This window comes from Lepidochelys olivacea (genome assembly GCF_965140295.1).
Source record: "Lepidochelys olivacea isolate rLepOli2 genome assembly, chromosome: 6".
Classification (NCBI taxonomy): Eukaryota; Metazoa; Chordata; order Testudines; family Cheloniidae; genus Lepidochelys; species Lepidochelys olivacea.
In genome coordinates, this window is record NC_140416.1 from 18,239,731 (window position 1) to 18,257,151 (window position 17,421).

Below are 17,421 nucleotides of genomic sequence, written 5' to 3' on the forward strand. Positions count from 1 at the left end.
CTCTGAGGGATGAGGGCTCTGGCTGGGGGTGCGTTTTTTTGGGGGGGCTGGGGATGAGGGGCTTGGGGTACAAGAGGGGACTCTGGGCTGGGATCAAGGGGTTTGGAGGGCCGGAGGGAGGATCAGGGCTGTGGCAGGGGATTGGAGTGCAAGGGGTGGGGCTCAGGGTGCAGGCTTCGGGCGGCGCTTACCGCAAGCAGCTCCTGGAAGGATGTCCCCCGTCCAGCTCCAAGGCGAGGCCAGGCGGCTCTGCGCACTGCCCCGTCTGCAGGTTCCACCTCTGCAGCTGCCATTGGCCAGGAACCATGGCCAAAGGGAGCTGCGGGGGCGGTGCCTGTGGATGGGACAGCGCACAGAGCCACCTGGCCACACCTCCACGTACTACGGGGGTCATGCTGGCTGCTTCCTGGGACCTGCACAAAGTGGGACAAGCTTCTGACCCTGCTCCCCGGCTGGACCTGAGGGCCAGATTAAATGGGCTGATGGGCCGGATGTGGCCCACAGTTTGCTCACCCCTGGTCTAGAGGGTGGGGGGTCAGTTTGTTCTTGAAGTGGTTTTCCAGGAAGGCCAGCTGTTCTTATAATTGATCCATGTACAACAGCACTGAGACCCTCATTATGGGTGTGTCAAAGGGCCGCAAAGGCCGTGGGGTTCCCCCACCCCCCTTCTGTTCTGCATGCTCAGGAAGTCACTGTTGTTAATCTCTCACTGATTCAAGAGCACTAGGAGAGAATGTTGACTTTTTAGGCCTTCCAAGCAGCAAAGCCAGGCCCCTGAGAACTGCCAGAGCCCCAAGCCGAGCCAGATTGTGTGTCTCGGATCCTGAAATGTTTTACAGTGATAAGGAAACCAGCTTAAGACTCCAGTTAACTGTAACAAACCTGACATTACAGGCTCTTTGATTAGCAAAGCATGACTCAGGGTAGTTTTTTGTTTCTCAACTATGCAAAACCTGAGCTGAAGGAGGGCCAGCTGGATGGGCTAATGGGTCTGAATCTACAACTTGAGGAAAGGGTAGAGCATGGATGGCTGCAATCCAAACCAAGCCAGTGGGTCAGCAGGTCAGATGAGGATTTTTAGTGTAGGAAACTTGGAAGCTGGCACTTCACGTGACCTTTGCTAGGGGAAACCGACCTAAGTGCTTTTGTGGCCTCTGTAGGATCTGAGCATCTGCCACACGGTTATGAATTTAAACTACCCTACCTCCAATGGATGGTAGCACAGAGAGCCTAGAGTGACTGAGAACAGATGGGACAAGCAGGGTGTGTGTGTCTGGAGAAGGGGCTTCTGCTCTGGTGCATCTGCCTGTGGTTTGGGGTTGGAGAGTATTTCAATCACGTACATCCTGAATGAAAGGCAACAGTTATACCCACCCTGTATCAACAAGGTTTAACCTAATATCCTGATACTTGTTTTTCTCTAGGCTATGGGTTCTCAATTTGGGGTCATGAAAAGGTCAGTGGGTCTTGACAATCCTGCAATGGAAAAGATTGAGAGCCCCTGTTCTAGGTGATTGATTGGTATCCCCTCCTCTTGATGTGCAGTTTGATGCTGGCACCACACTTGATCTGTGTCTGTAATGATGCAGGAAGAGACGGCTAGAGAGGTTGCTTAATGCCTGTCCTGGTTCCCACTTCCTCCATTTGTGTCTCTGTGTATATATCTCTGTCCATCGCTGTAACCCCTTCTTTAGCCCACTAAGCCAGACAGTTGCATGGCAATTCTCTGATATCACAATACAGTCTCAGGCTCTTTGGCTGTTGGCTCACCTGCTGTGTTGTCTGTATTGATACTATACCTAGCCTAGAGGGCACAGTCTGTAATATGTATTGGACAGTAATGCCTAGACCACATTGTACAGACATGTTGTAAAAGACAGTTCCTCTCAAGACACAAATAGCAGGAGGGTATTTCACAGAGAAAGGAAGTGACTTGCCCCACTGGGTTACACAGCCTCACCTGTCAACCCACAATCTACCTGTAGCATTTCTCCTCTTCCCCCCTCCCCCCCCATGGTACTCGTGTGCAGTGTTTGACTTTGCTGTCTGTTCTCTTTCACAGGCGCTTTCCTCTTCTGCTGGACACCCTTCTTTGTAGTACACATAACAAGAGCCCTGTGCAAATCCTGCACGATCCCCAGTCAGGTCATTAGCATTGTCACGTGGCTGGGCTACATCAACAGTGCCCTTAACCCCATCATCTACACCATCTTCAACACAGAGTTCAGGAAATTCTTCCGCAAAGCTTTGCATGTCTTCTGCTAAGGTTGGTGCCTGCTGGAGTCAGGGAGGAACTAAAGCACAAGGCACAGCAAGCAGTAAAGATGACACTGTGTTAGGTTTTTTTGTTTGTTTGTTTTTTTGTATAGCTCATTAAAGTTTGATTTCTTGCTACATTCCTGTGTTTTACACTTTTTCCATGCATGGGGAAAGGTTCTCATGTTGAAAGCACAACAGCCTGCCCCAATCCTGGGAGGAATTGTCCATGGAGTATAGTACCCATGGCCTGATGCACTTCTTAATATGCAGGAATAAAAATTGGACCTCTGATCAGTTTGCAGTGTTAAGATCTGGAAGGTGCCAAAAGAGAGAGACTGTAACAGCCAAAGTGACCTATGGTCTGTTGTTCTGGTTCTTCCATTAGCCAATGCCCGATACTTCAGAGGAAGGTGTGAGACTGTCACATGGTGCCTCTCCATACCCTTGTGGAAAGACAATTGAGAGGAGTCTAATTTAGTCTTACTCCCCCTTTACTTTGAGGGCTACCCCAGCATCCTGTTGGATAGATGTTAAAGGGCACTGGTCCCATGGCGCTCACTGTAAACTGACCAGGTGACCTACTGTACAGGGAAGGAGGTGTGAGTTTAACTACTAACAGCTAGGTGCCCCCCTATTGGCACTGCTGCAGTGTGACTCAGTGGGGATTAATATGTACTGATCAGGGAAATAGTGGAGAATATTTGAAAGCGCAGGTTCATGTGTTAAGTGAAGAACACAGGAGAAAATATTTTAAACCCTGATGATGGACCCATTCTGGCTGAGCAGTCCTTGCTCCCCTGGCCTGGGCTAGTCGAGGCTTTCCCTGGGGAGTGTAGTTATTGCCCCTGCTGTGCCAGGCATGAAGATGGCCAAGTGCAGAGCAGGGCACATGCTACCCCCCCCTCAAGAGGGAGTTACTGCTCCACTGGAGAAATCCTGGCCCCTCTGGCTCGCTGCTACAGTGGGGCCCTCCAGCCCCACTGTGACAGGCCTCCAAGGCAGATTCTTAGCCACATTATCTGCTTTGTTGCAGCCAGCATCTATCCATGCAGTCACAGAGTCTCATGCCTATTTCAGGGCAGACTGCCAAGAAGCAGGGCAAAGACCCCAAACTAGTTGTATGTTCTAGAATTACATTTCACCAACCCTGATACAAGTGTGAACTCCTAAAGCACTTTAGCAGTCCTACTATGGCATCACAGACAGTCCCCTTGTGCTTTCCAGTCTATTTTGCTACCCAGGCGAGCTGGCCTTAGTAATAGATGGTTGCTAGACCCCAAAATAGTCAGGTTACTCCCAGTCCCAATCACTGAACCCCAGCTCAATTGTACTCCAACCCAAGACAATGCCTATAGCCAGTCCTGTAAACAAAATAAATAATAGTTATTACAAGGTTAAAGCAGGCAAACATGTATACTAGGGCTGTCAAGCAATTACAAAAATTAATCATGATTAAATAATAGACCATTTATTTAACTATTTTTGGATGTTTTATACATTTTCAAGTATTTTGATTTCAATTACAACACATACAAGTGTACAGTGCTCACATTTATTTTTGATTACAAATATTTGCACTGTAAAAAACAAAAGCAATAGTATTTTTCAATTCACCTCATACAAGTACAGTAGTGCAATTTCTTTATCATGAAAGTTGAACTTACAAATGTAGAATTATGTACAAAAAATAACTGCATTCAAAAATAAAACAGTGTAAAACTTTACTGCCTACAAGTCCACTCAGTCCTACCTCTTATTCAGCCAATTGCCCAAACAAGTTATTTTTACATTTGCTGGAGGTAATACTGCCTGCTTCTTGTTTACAATGTCACCTGAAAGTGAGAACAAGCATTTGCATGGCACTGTTGTAGCCGGCATCGCAAGCTATTTATGTGCCAGATGCGCTAAAGATTCATATGTCGCTTCAACCACCAGTCTAGCGGACATGTGTCTATACTGATGACGGATTCTGCTCCATAACGATCCAAAGCAGTGTGGACCGATGCATGTTCATTTTCAATATTTGAGTCAGATGCCACCAACAGAAGGTTGATTTTTTTTATTTTTGGTGGTTCAGGTTCTGTAATTTCTGCATCAGAGTGTTGCTCTTTGAAAGCATGCTCCACACCTTGTCCCCTTCAGATTTTTAAACCTTGGGTAGAGTGCTGTAGCTATTTTTAGCAATCTGCTACCGGAACCATCTTTGTGTTGTCAAATCTGTAGTGGAAGTGTTTTTAAACAACATATATTGGATGATCATCCGAGACTTCCGTAACACAAAATATATGGTAGAAAGCGGGTAAAACCATGGAGCAAGAGACATACAATTCTCCTCCAAGGAGTTCAGTCACAAAATTAATGAATGCATTTTTTTTTTAACAAGCATCATCAGCATGGATATGTCCTCTGGAATGGTGGCCGAAGCATGAAGGGGCATATGAATGTTTAGCGTATCTGGCACATAAATACCTTCCTTGTAAAGCCGGCTACAAAAGTGCCATGCGAATGCCTGTTCTCACTTTCAGGTGACATTGTAAATAAGATGCGGGCAGCGTTATCTCCTGTAAATGTAAACAAACTTGTTTCTCTTATCGATTGTCTGAAAAGGACTGAGTGGATTTGTAGGCTCTAAAGTTTTATATTTTATTTTTGAATGCACTTACGTAACAACAACAACAAAATCTACATTTGTAAGTTGCACTTTCATGATAAAGAGATTTCACTACAGTACTTGTATGAAGTGAATTGAAAAATACTATTTCTTTTGTTATTTTTTACAGTTCAAATATTTGTAATAAAAATTATATTAAGTGAGCACTGTACACTTTGTATTGTGCTGTAATTGAAATCAATATTTGAAAATGTAGAAATACATAAGATATTTAATAAATTTCAATTGGTATTCTATTGTTTAACAGTGCAATTAAAACTGTGATTAATCGACAACCCTAATATATACACAAATGAGTTAGTCTATGGTTCCAAAAGGTGACAGAGTTGTAGTAATCTGTCAGCCTTGCATGTCTTTTAGGGCTAACCCAGGTTGACTGTGGGGATCTCTAGTCTCTAAGGTGCCACAAGTCCTCCTTTTCTTTTTGCGAATACAGACTAACACGGCTGCTGCTCTGAAACCTGCTTCTCTTTTGTAGCTCCAGCTCTGTGAGGGTCCAAACAGCAAAAAAAAAGAGGAACATTTTTCTGGTCAGTTATTTGTATTGCCTTCTTCCAGAATTCAAGCTGATGGGATGAGCCCTTTTGCACCTCGCTCTTCATGAGTGTGATGTCCCAAAATGGCCCATTTAGTTTTGATGGGCAGGAGACGATTGTGCCTGACTGGGTTCATGGTTACAAAGCAAAAACTTAAATATTACGTTATAGCATGTGATAAAGAGTGAGATTAATGTATGCAGCAATTTACAAGAATATCAAAGTCTAAACCCACTGTCACAAATCCAAACCCCATCTTAACCATACAACACAGAGGTGAAACAGACAAGTTTCCAGCAATGCATTCATCAATGCTCAGCTGAGGCCTAAAGCCTGGGCAAAAGCTGGCACCTGGTCTTCCAGCATCACTCAAGGTTTCTGACAGGAGATAAGGATGTATTTAAAACATATGAAAAAGAGCAAGGTCAGATTCAACACAGCCCACTTAGTGCAGGGAGCTGTGACCTAGCGAACAGAGCTCAAGGTTAGGAGCCAGGAACAGGTCAATTCTCATCCCAGCTCTGTCACTGATTTACACTGACACACCCCTTATGGTGGTCTGATTTGTCAGAGGTGTCAAGCAGCCCAAGTTCTCCTTTGAACTCGATGGGAGCTTCAGGTGTTCAACACCACTGAAAATTGGACCACAGATACCTCTCTATACCTTGACTTCCCTAGCTGTGAAAGGGGGAGAATCCTTATTACCTCACTGGAGGCGGGGGGAGAGGAGAGAGTGTGTGTGTGTGAAGATTATAAATGCTGAGTGTTAGGATCTGGGCACTGAAAATGACATAAAAGGGCAAACAAACAAAATACAAGTGGAAAGGAGTACTTGTGGCACCTTAGAGACTAACCAATTTATTTGAGCATAAGCTTTCGTGAGCTACAGCTCACTTCCTCAGATGCATATCGTGGAAACTGCAGCAGACTTTATATATACACAGAGAATATGAAACAATACCTCCTCCCACCCCACTGTCCTGCTGGTAATAGCTTATCTAAAGTGATCATCAGGTGGGCCATTTCCAGCACAAATCCAGGTTTGTGCTCTGCTTCTGTGAGACAGGGGAATTGCCCTGCCACAGAGAGAGGATTTCATTCCGACAGTACCACAGCCATCAGACTGTTGCATATGAAGCTGTTAAATGCTTTGACTTTCATTAGAATCCAGATGTTCATTTCCCCCTGAACTCTCACAGCTGGAGTTTCAACTGTTCCATTCTTTCTAATGATCTCCTGAAATACTAAGCAAACTCTGATGAGAGGGACCCTGCTGCTTCCTGACAAACACATAGGGGTGGTAAGTAGTGGAAGAAAGCCAATTTGCAGGCTAGCTGAAGCTCCTTTCTAATTAGCTGGCAGCTTTGCAAGGAGAGCCAGGCTCAGCAATAAACCAATGCTCTCATTTTTATAACAGATTACCCTAGGCTTACTCCCAACATGGTCAGTCCCTGGAAAGTTTGTTTTTACGCCATATACATATCAGGACTGTCACATCTGGTATCCTCTGCCTTTGCTGGAGTGTCTTTGGGAACATTCACACCCTAAGGGAAGGGGCTAGGAGCACTGAACACTTAATGCAGACTAGTGTTAATTAGGCATTGGAGTTAAATGGACATTAAAGTTTGAAGTCTCACTAAAAGCAGCAGCCCCTTTCAAAGGCTACCCCGTCAAGCTGCTATGAATTCATGAGCGCCCCAAGTGCAATTCACTAGGCAGAAAGCCTTGTCTGGTCTCGCACTTTCACCAATGCTAGCACTGGTTCAGCTGATGCAGCGGTAGCATGAAATTCCCATTAGTGGGAAAGTTGGAGACGTCCCCTCGGCCATGGGGGAATCGTTTTCGACTGTGCAAAGCAAGCACTTTTCTTTTTCCTCATTGAACTCTTTCAGGCTTGCTTAGCCCTCCAAAAGCAGCACACAGGAAAGGGGCACAAGGCCCCGTTTACTTATTTTTGCAACTCACTTTTAAAAGTGAGCAGAACAGTGCTTAAAAATGACGCAAGCTGTGAACAATCCAGAGAGGCAGACTGAAAAACATCAAATTTGCAATGTAAAGAGAGAGCTGGAAATCAGCTCCTTCCTGTCCCTCCCATGGCCTGTGCTTCCCTGGCTGGTGCTAATGGAAAAATAGCTCTGGGAATGGGGATTTTGTCTTTGCTGGGTTTGAAGATACTACCGCCATCATAGTGAGGTTATGGCTAGACACTAACAATTTGCCCCCTCAGCCAGGGATACACATGATCTTCCCTGGGTAAGATCTGCTCCACCCCAAAAATCCATCCCTATCCATCAAATCCTCCCTCCCTCCCCATACCCAGCAACTCTTCCATCCCCTCCCTTGACAACAGTGCTTCCCCTGTCCCTGTCCCTCCCTGAGACAGCTCCTCTTCCTCACCATAGCACTGGCAGGTGGTTGTCCTGTGAGTGGGTCCCCTGTGGGGCAGATCTGGAAAGTGAACAAGGAACGGAGGTGCTCTCACCTAGCTCTTGGGAGAGGGAAGCAGCTCTCCTTTGGCCGTTGGGTGGGGGGGAAGAGAGCTCCAGGCCCTCTCCCTGTACCAGCTTGGCCTCATTTCTCCTTCTCCTGTCACACAGCTGAAGCAGCCAGCATGGCCAACAGAGGGGGAGAGCATGGTGCACCCCCGAATGCACATTGAGCAGCTGGAGGCCTTTGTAGCAGCACTGGGAGAGCTGAATGCTTCACTGAGCAGAGCCAGCTCTAGCATTCTGAGTGGGCTGTGACATGTTTTTCTGCTACCTTCCCCACTGTGTCCCAGAGTCTGTCCAGACTCCCTCCCTTGTCCCCCAAGCCCATCACTGCTGACAGAATCCCAGGACATTCTTCCCCCCTGCTCCCCGTCTTAGCCCTCGTGCTGGGAACAGGAAGATGGATCCACATTCCCAACACAGGGCTCCCCAGGCAGGGCCCCAAAGTCCTTTGACTGTGGCCTGAAGGGCCATGTCAGCTCTTTGGCTGCAGACTTTCACTGTACCACAAGAACACTTGCTTCCTGAGCCACAGTGGGCCAAATCCATCCCTGGGGGGGAGGGATAGCTCAGTGGTTTGAGCACTGGCCTGCTAAACCCAGGGTTGTGAATTCAATCCTTTAGGGATCTGGGGCAAAAATTGGGGATTGGTCCTGCTTTGAGCAGGAGGTTGGAGGAGATGACCTCCTGAGGTCCCTTCCAACCCTGCTATTCTCTGACTCTATTAACTTCTCCCAGGGGTGAGTTGGGCCCACTTTGCCGTGCACCGGCACACCGATACTGGCCTCAGAATTAATTCCCTCGCCTCCTGAAGCCGGGCAGTAAGATTTTCCTTCTGCAATTTGAGCGATACAATTGTGGGCCTGTCAGTTTCCCCCAACATGGCAGGTGCCTTTATATACAGCTAATTCCAGCAGTTGACATAATCCGTGTGCAGCCCCACAACATCCCAGCAGGAGAGACTTCATGCCGTGACACAAGTGTTCCAGAAAATGCTTCGCAGCTCCCGTGCGTTATTTCCCACTGAGTTTAGAGGAGATGTTTGACTGGGGTTTCCGGCCTTTTGATTCAAATGATTTTGCAAATAAGAAACTCAGGGCTGTGGGAAGTCTGGCAGGGGAAAACAGGAAACTGGGGTCGGAATCAGGAGATATGAAAATATTTTAATAATAAAAAGAGAGCGGAGACAGTGGAGTCAAGAGGTTAGAGCAGGGGAATGGGGGTGAGTGAAAACAGCAAGGGTGAAATCCTGGCCCCATTGAAGTCAATGGGAGTTTTGTCATTGACTGCAGCAGGGCCTCCATTTCACCACTGGATTCTATTTATGGCTTCACCACTAATACACGTTAGCTTGGGCAAGTCTCTCATTCTGTGCCTCGGTTTCCCCCCCCCTCAGGAGGTCACAAGGTTATTACATGGAGGGGGGGGGTCATGAGCTGTCAACCTCCACCCCAACCCCTGCTTGCCTCCAGCATTTATAAATAGATTAAAGTGTTTTTAATTTATTAGCGGGGTCGTACTCAGAGGCTTGCTGTGGGAAATGGTTCGCCCTCCAACAGTAGCAGTATGAAACTATTTCTCTCTCTCTCTCTCTCTCTCTGGTGGCGCATAAAGTCCCTTACAATATAATGAACCTGACAGGGGTAAAAACGAGGGGAAGGGGGGGTTGGCCGGGGGGAGAAAAAAAAAAGCCATGAAAATAGTTATTTCAAGTCTAAAAGTGAAGAGCCTGTAAAGTCTGCAATATTAACACTCAAAGGTGCTATTTTCAAACTAATCTTCCTGTTACCTAAGGCCTCTCTTCTGTGTTCTGGTGTGAGATGCTGTGGCAAGGCACAGTTGCACTTTGTTTATTCTGCCAAAATAAGATAATGTCTTTGTCAAGAGCTTTACACTAACTTGAAGCCACAACTTTGCTTCTGATGAACTCAGAAGTATCTCAAGAAAGTTTTGCTTTCTAGCATTTATTAAGCAGATGGGGGACCAACCCAAGAATGGGAACCAAGCATAGTTTAGGTCATGAAAAGGAACAAGCCAAGCCACCCTGAATATGCTCCAATTACCTATGAGAAGTCACAGAATATTTCCTTTTCCCCAATATGGTCTGGATTGAGATCAATAACTCTTCACACAGACTGCCAGACAGCCATCAGATAGCGACTGATAATCATTACCACCAACCTGTGTTGGATTTCAATCATCCTCCTATGGAAAAGGGCTTCATGTTCCATCACAACTATCTTCCAAACCATCCAGTTCTTCTTGGTAGCAGCTGGAGCTCCAGACAAGAGACTGTTATTGGTAGAAGCAATCTTACTCAAGAGAGACCATATGTGATACCAGCAGTACAGGAGCCCAACATGAGAGATTACAAACCAGTTTCCACCTTGTTAAAATAAATACTGGTTTACTATTACAATAACTTTAGGGTCCCTAGATTATAAAGCCAGAAAGGACCATTATGATCATCTCATCTGACCTCCTACATAACAGGTCATGGAGTTTCACCAAACAGTTCTTGCATCAGTCCCCTCACTTCTGCCCATGTATCAGTCTACTGACTGGGACTGTGCTTAAATTTTAAGCCAGGACATCAGCTCTATGATGAGTGACACTAGTTCATGTTCAATGAACAGAAACAATGGCTAAGGCACATCAGTAGAAGGTTCCAGGCCTGTATCAAAAAAAGCACTGAGGAAGAATTTTTCACAGGTTGATGGCAAGCCTCAGGTCAGTGTATTACAGTAACTCCTCGCTTAACATTGTAGTTATGCTCCTGAAAAATGCAACTTTACGCGAAACGATATTAAGCGAATCCAATTTCCCCATAAGAATTAATGTAAATAGAGGTGGTTAGGTTCTAGGGAAACTTTTTTCACCAGACAAAAGACAAATATATATATACACACACAGTATAAGTTTTAAACAAACAATTTAATACTGTATACAGCAATGATGATTGTGAAGCTTGGTTGAGGTGGTGGAGTCAGAGGGTGGAAGAGGGTATTTCCCAGGGAATATCTTACTGCTAGATGATGATCTAGCACTCCCCTGAGCCCTCAAGGATTAAAACATTGTTGTAAATGTAGCCCCACACTCTACAAGGCAGCCCACATGGAGGGAGGGGAGACAGCATGGCTGACAGAGAGAGAGAGAGAGAGAGAGAGAGAGATGTGCATTGCCCCTTTAAGTAAGCTGCTCCACTCTAAGTACATTGCCTTTTTAAGTAGATCAGCATGTTGAGACAGCAGCTGCTGCCAGCAAGCTCCCTCCGTCCTGAGCCCTGTCATGTCCCCCCCGCTCTATGGTGATGGGGTAAGCAGGGGTAGGAGCAGGGGGGAGGGGGACACCCTGACATTAGCCCCCTTCTTCTCCCCCCCCCCCCAGCAAGCAGCTCCAAGGCAGAAGGCAGGAGCAGCACATGGCAGTGCGGGGAGGGACAGCTGAACTGCAGGCAATTGATGGCCTGCTGGGTGGCTGCCGCACAGGGAACTTACGGGAGCGGGGAGCTGATAGGGGGGCTGCCGGCCCACCCTGGTTCCAAGTCCCCACCACTAGCTGCAACGGGCTGCTCTGCCTGCCAGCAGTGGACAAAGCAGGTGGCTGCCAAACAATGTTATAAGGGAGCATTGCGCAACTTTAAATGAGCATGTTTCCTAACTGATCAACAACATAACAACGAAAAACGTTAACCGGGATGACGTTAAGTGAGGAGTTACTGTACTCTTACACAGGAGTCTGGGACACTTAGCCTGGCTAGTCTAAGTCACTAAAAGGGATTTAATTGAATTAGCCATTTTTGTAGAGACTTACTTAATGGTTCAGCATTTTGTTTTAATCGCTGCAGTGAAGTCCCGATGTCAGTACACTAATGCCAGGAAAGAAACCATTTTATACTCTTACTTTGGCTCAGGTAGATCCAATTTTGGCAAGACGGCTGCCACAAAAAGGCAGCTGAGAAACACCAGCGTCATGAAACTTCACCTTACTGTGCTGAGCAAAATATGTCCACGCTGTCTGTTTAACAGTGCTCTGGCAAACACACTTGGTGTAAAAGGAATGTTACAGATATGTGCTTTCATGATTTCACTGTATTTTGTTTAACAACATGACATCTTCTGTTTATATACACATGCAGAATTTCCAATATGTAAAACTTTGCCCTGGAAGAAAAAATGAATCAGAAAAAGGACTTCTAGTGACAGAATATAGTTTATGATGTACGTTTTTAAAGACAATTAAATTAAACAAATGAAGGAAGATTTGTTTTTTCAAATGAGAGGTAGGGTAGCATGGGGTGGAATGGAACACTGGCACATCTTAACTTTCGCTCCAACCACTGTAGATGGCCCTCAAGAGAGATGGCTCTAACATTGTAATCTGCAACGGAGGGGTTTCAAAGTCTTGCAAGCTTAACTTCACAGTCCAAAATTCCTTCAAGTGAGGGTGGCCTCCTGATCAGCAAGTCTAGTTATTTTTCCCAGATCACATATCTTTAGTGTCTCCTTTGCTAAGATTCTGTGTAGACCTCCAAAATGCAAATGATGTCACAGTGCTCAAGCATCTTCATAAGACGAGCTCCCTGAAGAGAAGAGTTCAGTTTCCAGACATCCAGCAATACGAGCTCCCATCCAGCTTGCTGATCCAGCCAAGCACCTTCCCTTGTTCTTTTCTGGGACCTCAGAAGTAGATTTTTCAGACAGAGACTTTCTCCATGACACTGTCTGTGACGTGCACCTCATCCGCTTGCACTGTGACTGTGGCTGACTGACCGCACATGTGCTGGTGATCCTTCCAATCCTGCAAAGGAGCACGCAGAGAGAATGTGAAAAGAGACAGCGGCAGGAGACTGTAGGTATATCTAAAGAGCAAAAAAAAAAAAAATCAAACCTGTGGCAGTTACTCTCAGAGCCCAGATCAACTAACTTGGGCTTCAGAGCCTGGGCTCCAGCCAGAGCCTGAGCTCCAGCCAGAGCCTCTACATTACTCTGTTTAGCTCTGCTACGCAAGCGTAAGTCAGCTGACGTGGGCTCCGAGATTCCCCACTGCTGGTCTTTTCTGCTATGTAGATGTACCCTGTATGATCTCGTGAAAGCGAACAGCAGTAGCACCAGATATGGACTTGAGAACTTATTTTTATAGAATGTCTGTTTCCTCAAAGAATCTGTAAATATTTATCAGGCTTTATAAACCGTATTAAGGAACTGCTTCCCCTGACACTGGGCTGAAATTCAGCCACTGCTTAACAGTGCACAGAAAACAATACCAATTTAGGAGAGGACATAAGGAATAAAATATCCTACTGAAATCACAAAGGGAATTTAAATAGGCAGAAGGTCAATTCTCCCAATTGGAATTTAGTCAGGACACAAGTCAGCTACCCCACCATTGTGAAAAACACAGCAGGAGTTTTAATTATCACAAAATGAGGAGGACCTTGGTTGTAACCCTCATCTGAAAAACAACACAGCACACTTCTCTCATTGTGCTGGGGCACTGTTTCACTATGAACAGGGGACAGTTGGCCTTGACCAATATCCCTCTCTGGTAATATCCTCTCTTATCTGCTGGTTTCCTATTCAAATATTAATCAAATCCAACCCTGCTTAGCTCATGAGATGTGATGGGATCACAGACCAGGAAGGGAAGGAGGCAGATCATAAATGAACTTGTCTAATATATACCAGCAAGAGAAGACAGAGTTTGGGGTTGCAGCTACAAATAGCTGGATTAAACTACTGTACTGTATTTTTTCAGCATCAGCAGCGGGCGAGGTGTTTTGTTCGTTTGGAGAAGGCACCTGCATTGTCTAGTAAGAAAGTGAAATCGTGACTGTTCAGTATTTTACAGTGAACAGCTTGCGTTATGTTGTGTATGTTACATTGAGGTAATCTGATGGGACTGCTGCCCTGAGACTCTCAAGAAAATGACTTGTAGGTTTTAGGAGGATATTGCAGCAAACATTCATTCATTTTTTGACTATTTTGACAATTGCATTCTAAGTGGGAAATACAGCAGTAATTACTATTCAAGTCAAAACCAGGCAAACAGGATACAAGAAGAGCATTAATTTGTTTAGTATTTAAAAAATTGTTTGTTCTCACTGCATTTGGCTTCAACCAACCGGACTGAATTAGGACATGCTCCAAGAACATAACTGGCTAAACTAAATTTTTGGTTCACCTTTAAGTTCTGGCAAGAACAGGTCCAAAATGTGCCAGTAAACAAGATGTGAGGAACACACAGCACAGAAGATTTAAAAATGTTATTAAAGCTAATGTTAAAATTGTATAATACACAGGTTAAGAAAAGAGTGTCTGTACACCTGGGTATAGTGCTTAAATTATCCCAGGTTGGTTTAAAAGTCATACAATACCACCACACCTTTCCATATTTGTTTTTCCCTCCTGGGAAACCCTGAGTTATTTCTTGGTTTGCTTAAACCATGCCACAATCCATTAATTTGTATTATCACCAATGGCAGAGATCTCATGCTACCTATGGTATCAGTAACACCACAGACCAATGTATTCTGGCAAGTTGTTAAAGCAGGAAGAGCCAGGGCAGGGTACACATTAAATCTTATTTCTGTGCCTCTGTGACATTTTGGGGATCACTCAGGCCAGTGAGGGGTTCTATCACCACCTGCCCTGTCACCCTGAGTGCCTCAGTGTGATGCTGTTATGAGTCAGAGCCCTGACACCAGCAGCCAGCCTATAAGCATACAGGTCTGATCCTGGCTTCCCCCAGCCTAGCTATGCCTTGCAGCCCTTCTGATCCAGAATCTCCCCAAATCCATCTACCCTATGTTGTTAACTCCCAGACACTCAGACTTCTCCCCTTCGGTTCATCACCCCTGGCGGAGTGAAACCTGACCCCTTTAGCAGGTCATTGTGGGACACACTCCCCACAGTTTGCACAACAGAGACCTGTTTGGGATAAAAATAAACAAAAGGTTTATTTAATTAGAAAAATGCAAGCCGTCACAGCCTCATGTGCCTGACAATTCACTTGGTGAGGGGGTCAGAACCTGTTTCAGGCCTGACCTGGATTTTTATTTTACCTTGGGAGTTCACCTTGAACAGCTGAGTTGCCAATCTTAGAAAACCCTCTCCAAATATTACAAACAGAGGGGTGGTAGCAACATCAATGAACATGTAATTGACACGCAGGCACAGGTTAAGTGTGCAGTGTATACATGGGGCATGCATGAGGTTACAATGAAGGTTGTGTGTTACACCATGAGGGAGATTAACGTGTTGTGTGGGTGTGTTTCCTTTATCAGTTGGCACTTGAAGGAGACTCCTAATGACAATGCAGAGTCTGTCAGAGTCAGTGGAAATGTGTCGTGTGAGCATTAGGGGACAGTTAACTTATTTCCTTGTTTTTTTAGGGATTGCATGATGAGAGATGTCACACTTAACTACCCTTAATCTCTTTTTAAAGGAAGTTTTAGTTTCTGCGATACAGATAAATGATGCACATAAACAGAAGAACTTCACTGAAAATGGTCTCATTTTCCTCACCTCTACTGTGGCTTCTCTCTGATTGGCAGGGTCTGTTTGGTATACTGCCCCAGCATGCTCTCTGCTGGTGACGTCACAACCACCACAGCTCAGCACTGGAACATGCAGGCAGGCTGGCTATAGGGACACATACGTCCCAGTTGTATATTTGCCTTTTAAAAAAATATGATTGACAAACTTACAAGATGTGACAGACCCTGGGGATGGTAAACAGAAAAAACACGAATAACCTAAAAAATGCGGGAAAAACTCCCCAAGAACAAGAATGACCATGCTCTTACAGGCAGCCTGTATGTTCTCAGTCATGGGTGTAATGCTGAGTGCCTGCTGAGATTACAGTGTGAACAGCAGCCATGATCTGTCAGGTCTGCAACCTGTAGACTCGCATTAGAAGATAAGCTCACATATACTAATATGCTGGCCAGTCCTCTTTACCCTGCTTATTTGGGGGTATTCAGTACATGCTTGAACCTGTTTCGCCAGCTATGCTGATTGCCTTTAGACAGTGGTATCTGTGACTTATAAAGAATCCATTACCTTCCGCTGGCAGAAAGTTGAGCAGTAATTGACTTTATGGCATCCGGTGCACTCGTTCATTGCCTCCCGACCACAGTTTACACAGGACTGCTGCAAAAAAAGGACAAAGTGGCCGGGTCAGGGATGACAAAAAGCTAGATGCTTTCAACTCAAACAGTAGTTTGAAGGCTGAAGCTCATAGCAGTGCAAAGGAAAAAGCAGCATAATGGCTCAGGGAACAGTTTTGGAAATCCACTCTCCCTTCCATCTTAGCTTAAGTCCCTTCAGAAAGCAAAACAATTTTGAACCAGCATAGCGATTTCCCAGTACTCCATCCGTCTGCCTCTCTGAAGAGCAAACAGCGACCCAAAGCTATGAATCAGACCCTGGGACATTGGGGAAACCTTGCAATATATCACACAGAGGCTCCTCCCACAGTGTTTTACTTAAGCTGACCTGATGTATCTGAACACGCTGTCAGCCAATGGAGGTATATACAACTCTTCATTACAGAGGATTCCTTTCAGAATCCACCAACAAGCTCTTTACATATCTCTCCAGGCAGAAGTTTAACCCTTCAGCCTCCTTCAGATAAACTCAGGGTTTAACAAGAATGGACCAGGTACTCAAACAGGCTTGGAAAAGGGAACTTCATCTAAAATTAGCTGCAGGTAAGTGTTAAGTATGCATCGCTCTAGTGGAACCGTCACAGACAGATATACTCTAACCCCCAGCTGGGCTCCCCAATTTTCATTACAGATACATAACAAAAACTTTTATTTTACCAGTGTGCTTAGCTCCTTTACACCAGTTTATTACTGGCCCTGACTGTGATAGAAAGGTGTGCATGGAAGTTCAAATAGCTGGCTCACACACCACATTGAATTTTCTCTGATTTTCACAAGGGGGGGGGGGATCCTACATACATGGAACATTATGTGAAGCAACATCTAGGCACATGAAGACAAAATGAGGACTGAATTTCTGCTTTCCTGGCTTTACTAATTGAAAAGAACATGATTGCTAATATGATCGAAACAGCAATTTCCTAACAGGGAAGAGAGACAGAAGGAAAAAAGGCTATTTTAGAAGCACAGACCCAGAACCTGGGGGTAACTGCACCATCTCTCTTCATACAGAAAGGATGAATGGATTCTGTAACTGCAACACCTAGCTTCATAAATATTTTGATGTCCATTGCTTTATCCCTATCTCAATAAAACTTCAATTAAAAATGAAAAGAGCTGTATATTTAAGTGGGAGGATCACTTAACCCGGGCAGTCAGGGTACATTTTTTTTACAGCTCATTCAGTTTCCAACTCATCAAATTACTGATGTGTCATTAGCAAGTCGGAGAAATGGTGTAATGCCATCACAGGAAGTAGTTCTTGGCTGTGAATATATTGTCACACTGCGGCAACAT

At 45.2% G+C, this 17,421-nt stretch overlaps 2 protein-coding genes across 3 annotated transcripts in view; one reads left to right on the top strand and one right to left on the bottom strand.

Annotated features, from left to right (window-relative positions):
* Positions 1 to 2,396, top strand: part of DRD4 (dopamine receptor D4) — a 32,393-nt gene extending 29,997 nt beyond the window's left edge. The window contains exon 4 of the mRNA XM_084630014.1: positions 2,063 to 2,396. Within this exon, the coding sequence (XP_084486140.1) occupies positions 2,063 to 2,265 (203 nt within the window). The 3' untranslated portion in view covers positions 2,266 to 2,396. The remainder of the gene's footprint in view (positions 1 to 2,062) is intronic.
* Positions 2,397 to 11,768: 9,372 nt separating this feature from the next.
* The window catches only part of DEAF1 (DEAF1 transcription factor), a 43,851-nt gene continuing 38,198 nt past the window's right edge, over positions 11,769 to 17,421 (bottom strand). The window contains exons 12-13 of one of the 2 annotated variants that reach the window (XM_084630865.1): positions 16,019 to 16,108; positions 11,769 to 12,755 (exon numbers count right to left, since the gene is read on the bottom strand). In XM_084630865.1, the coding sequence (XP_084486991.1) occupies positions 12,651 to 12,755; positions 16,019 to 16,108 (195 nt within the window). In that variant the 3' untranslated portion in view covers positions 11,769 to 12,650. Of the gene's footprint in view, positions 12,756 to 16,018; positions 16,109 to 17,421 lie in introns of those variants that run through there. The other variant, XR_014712030.1, reaches the window with a different exon arrangement.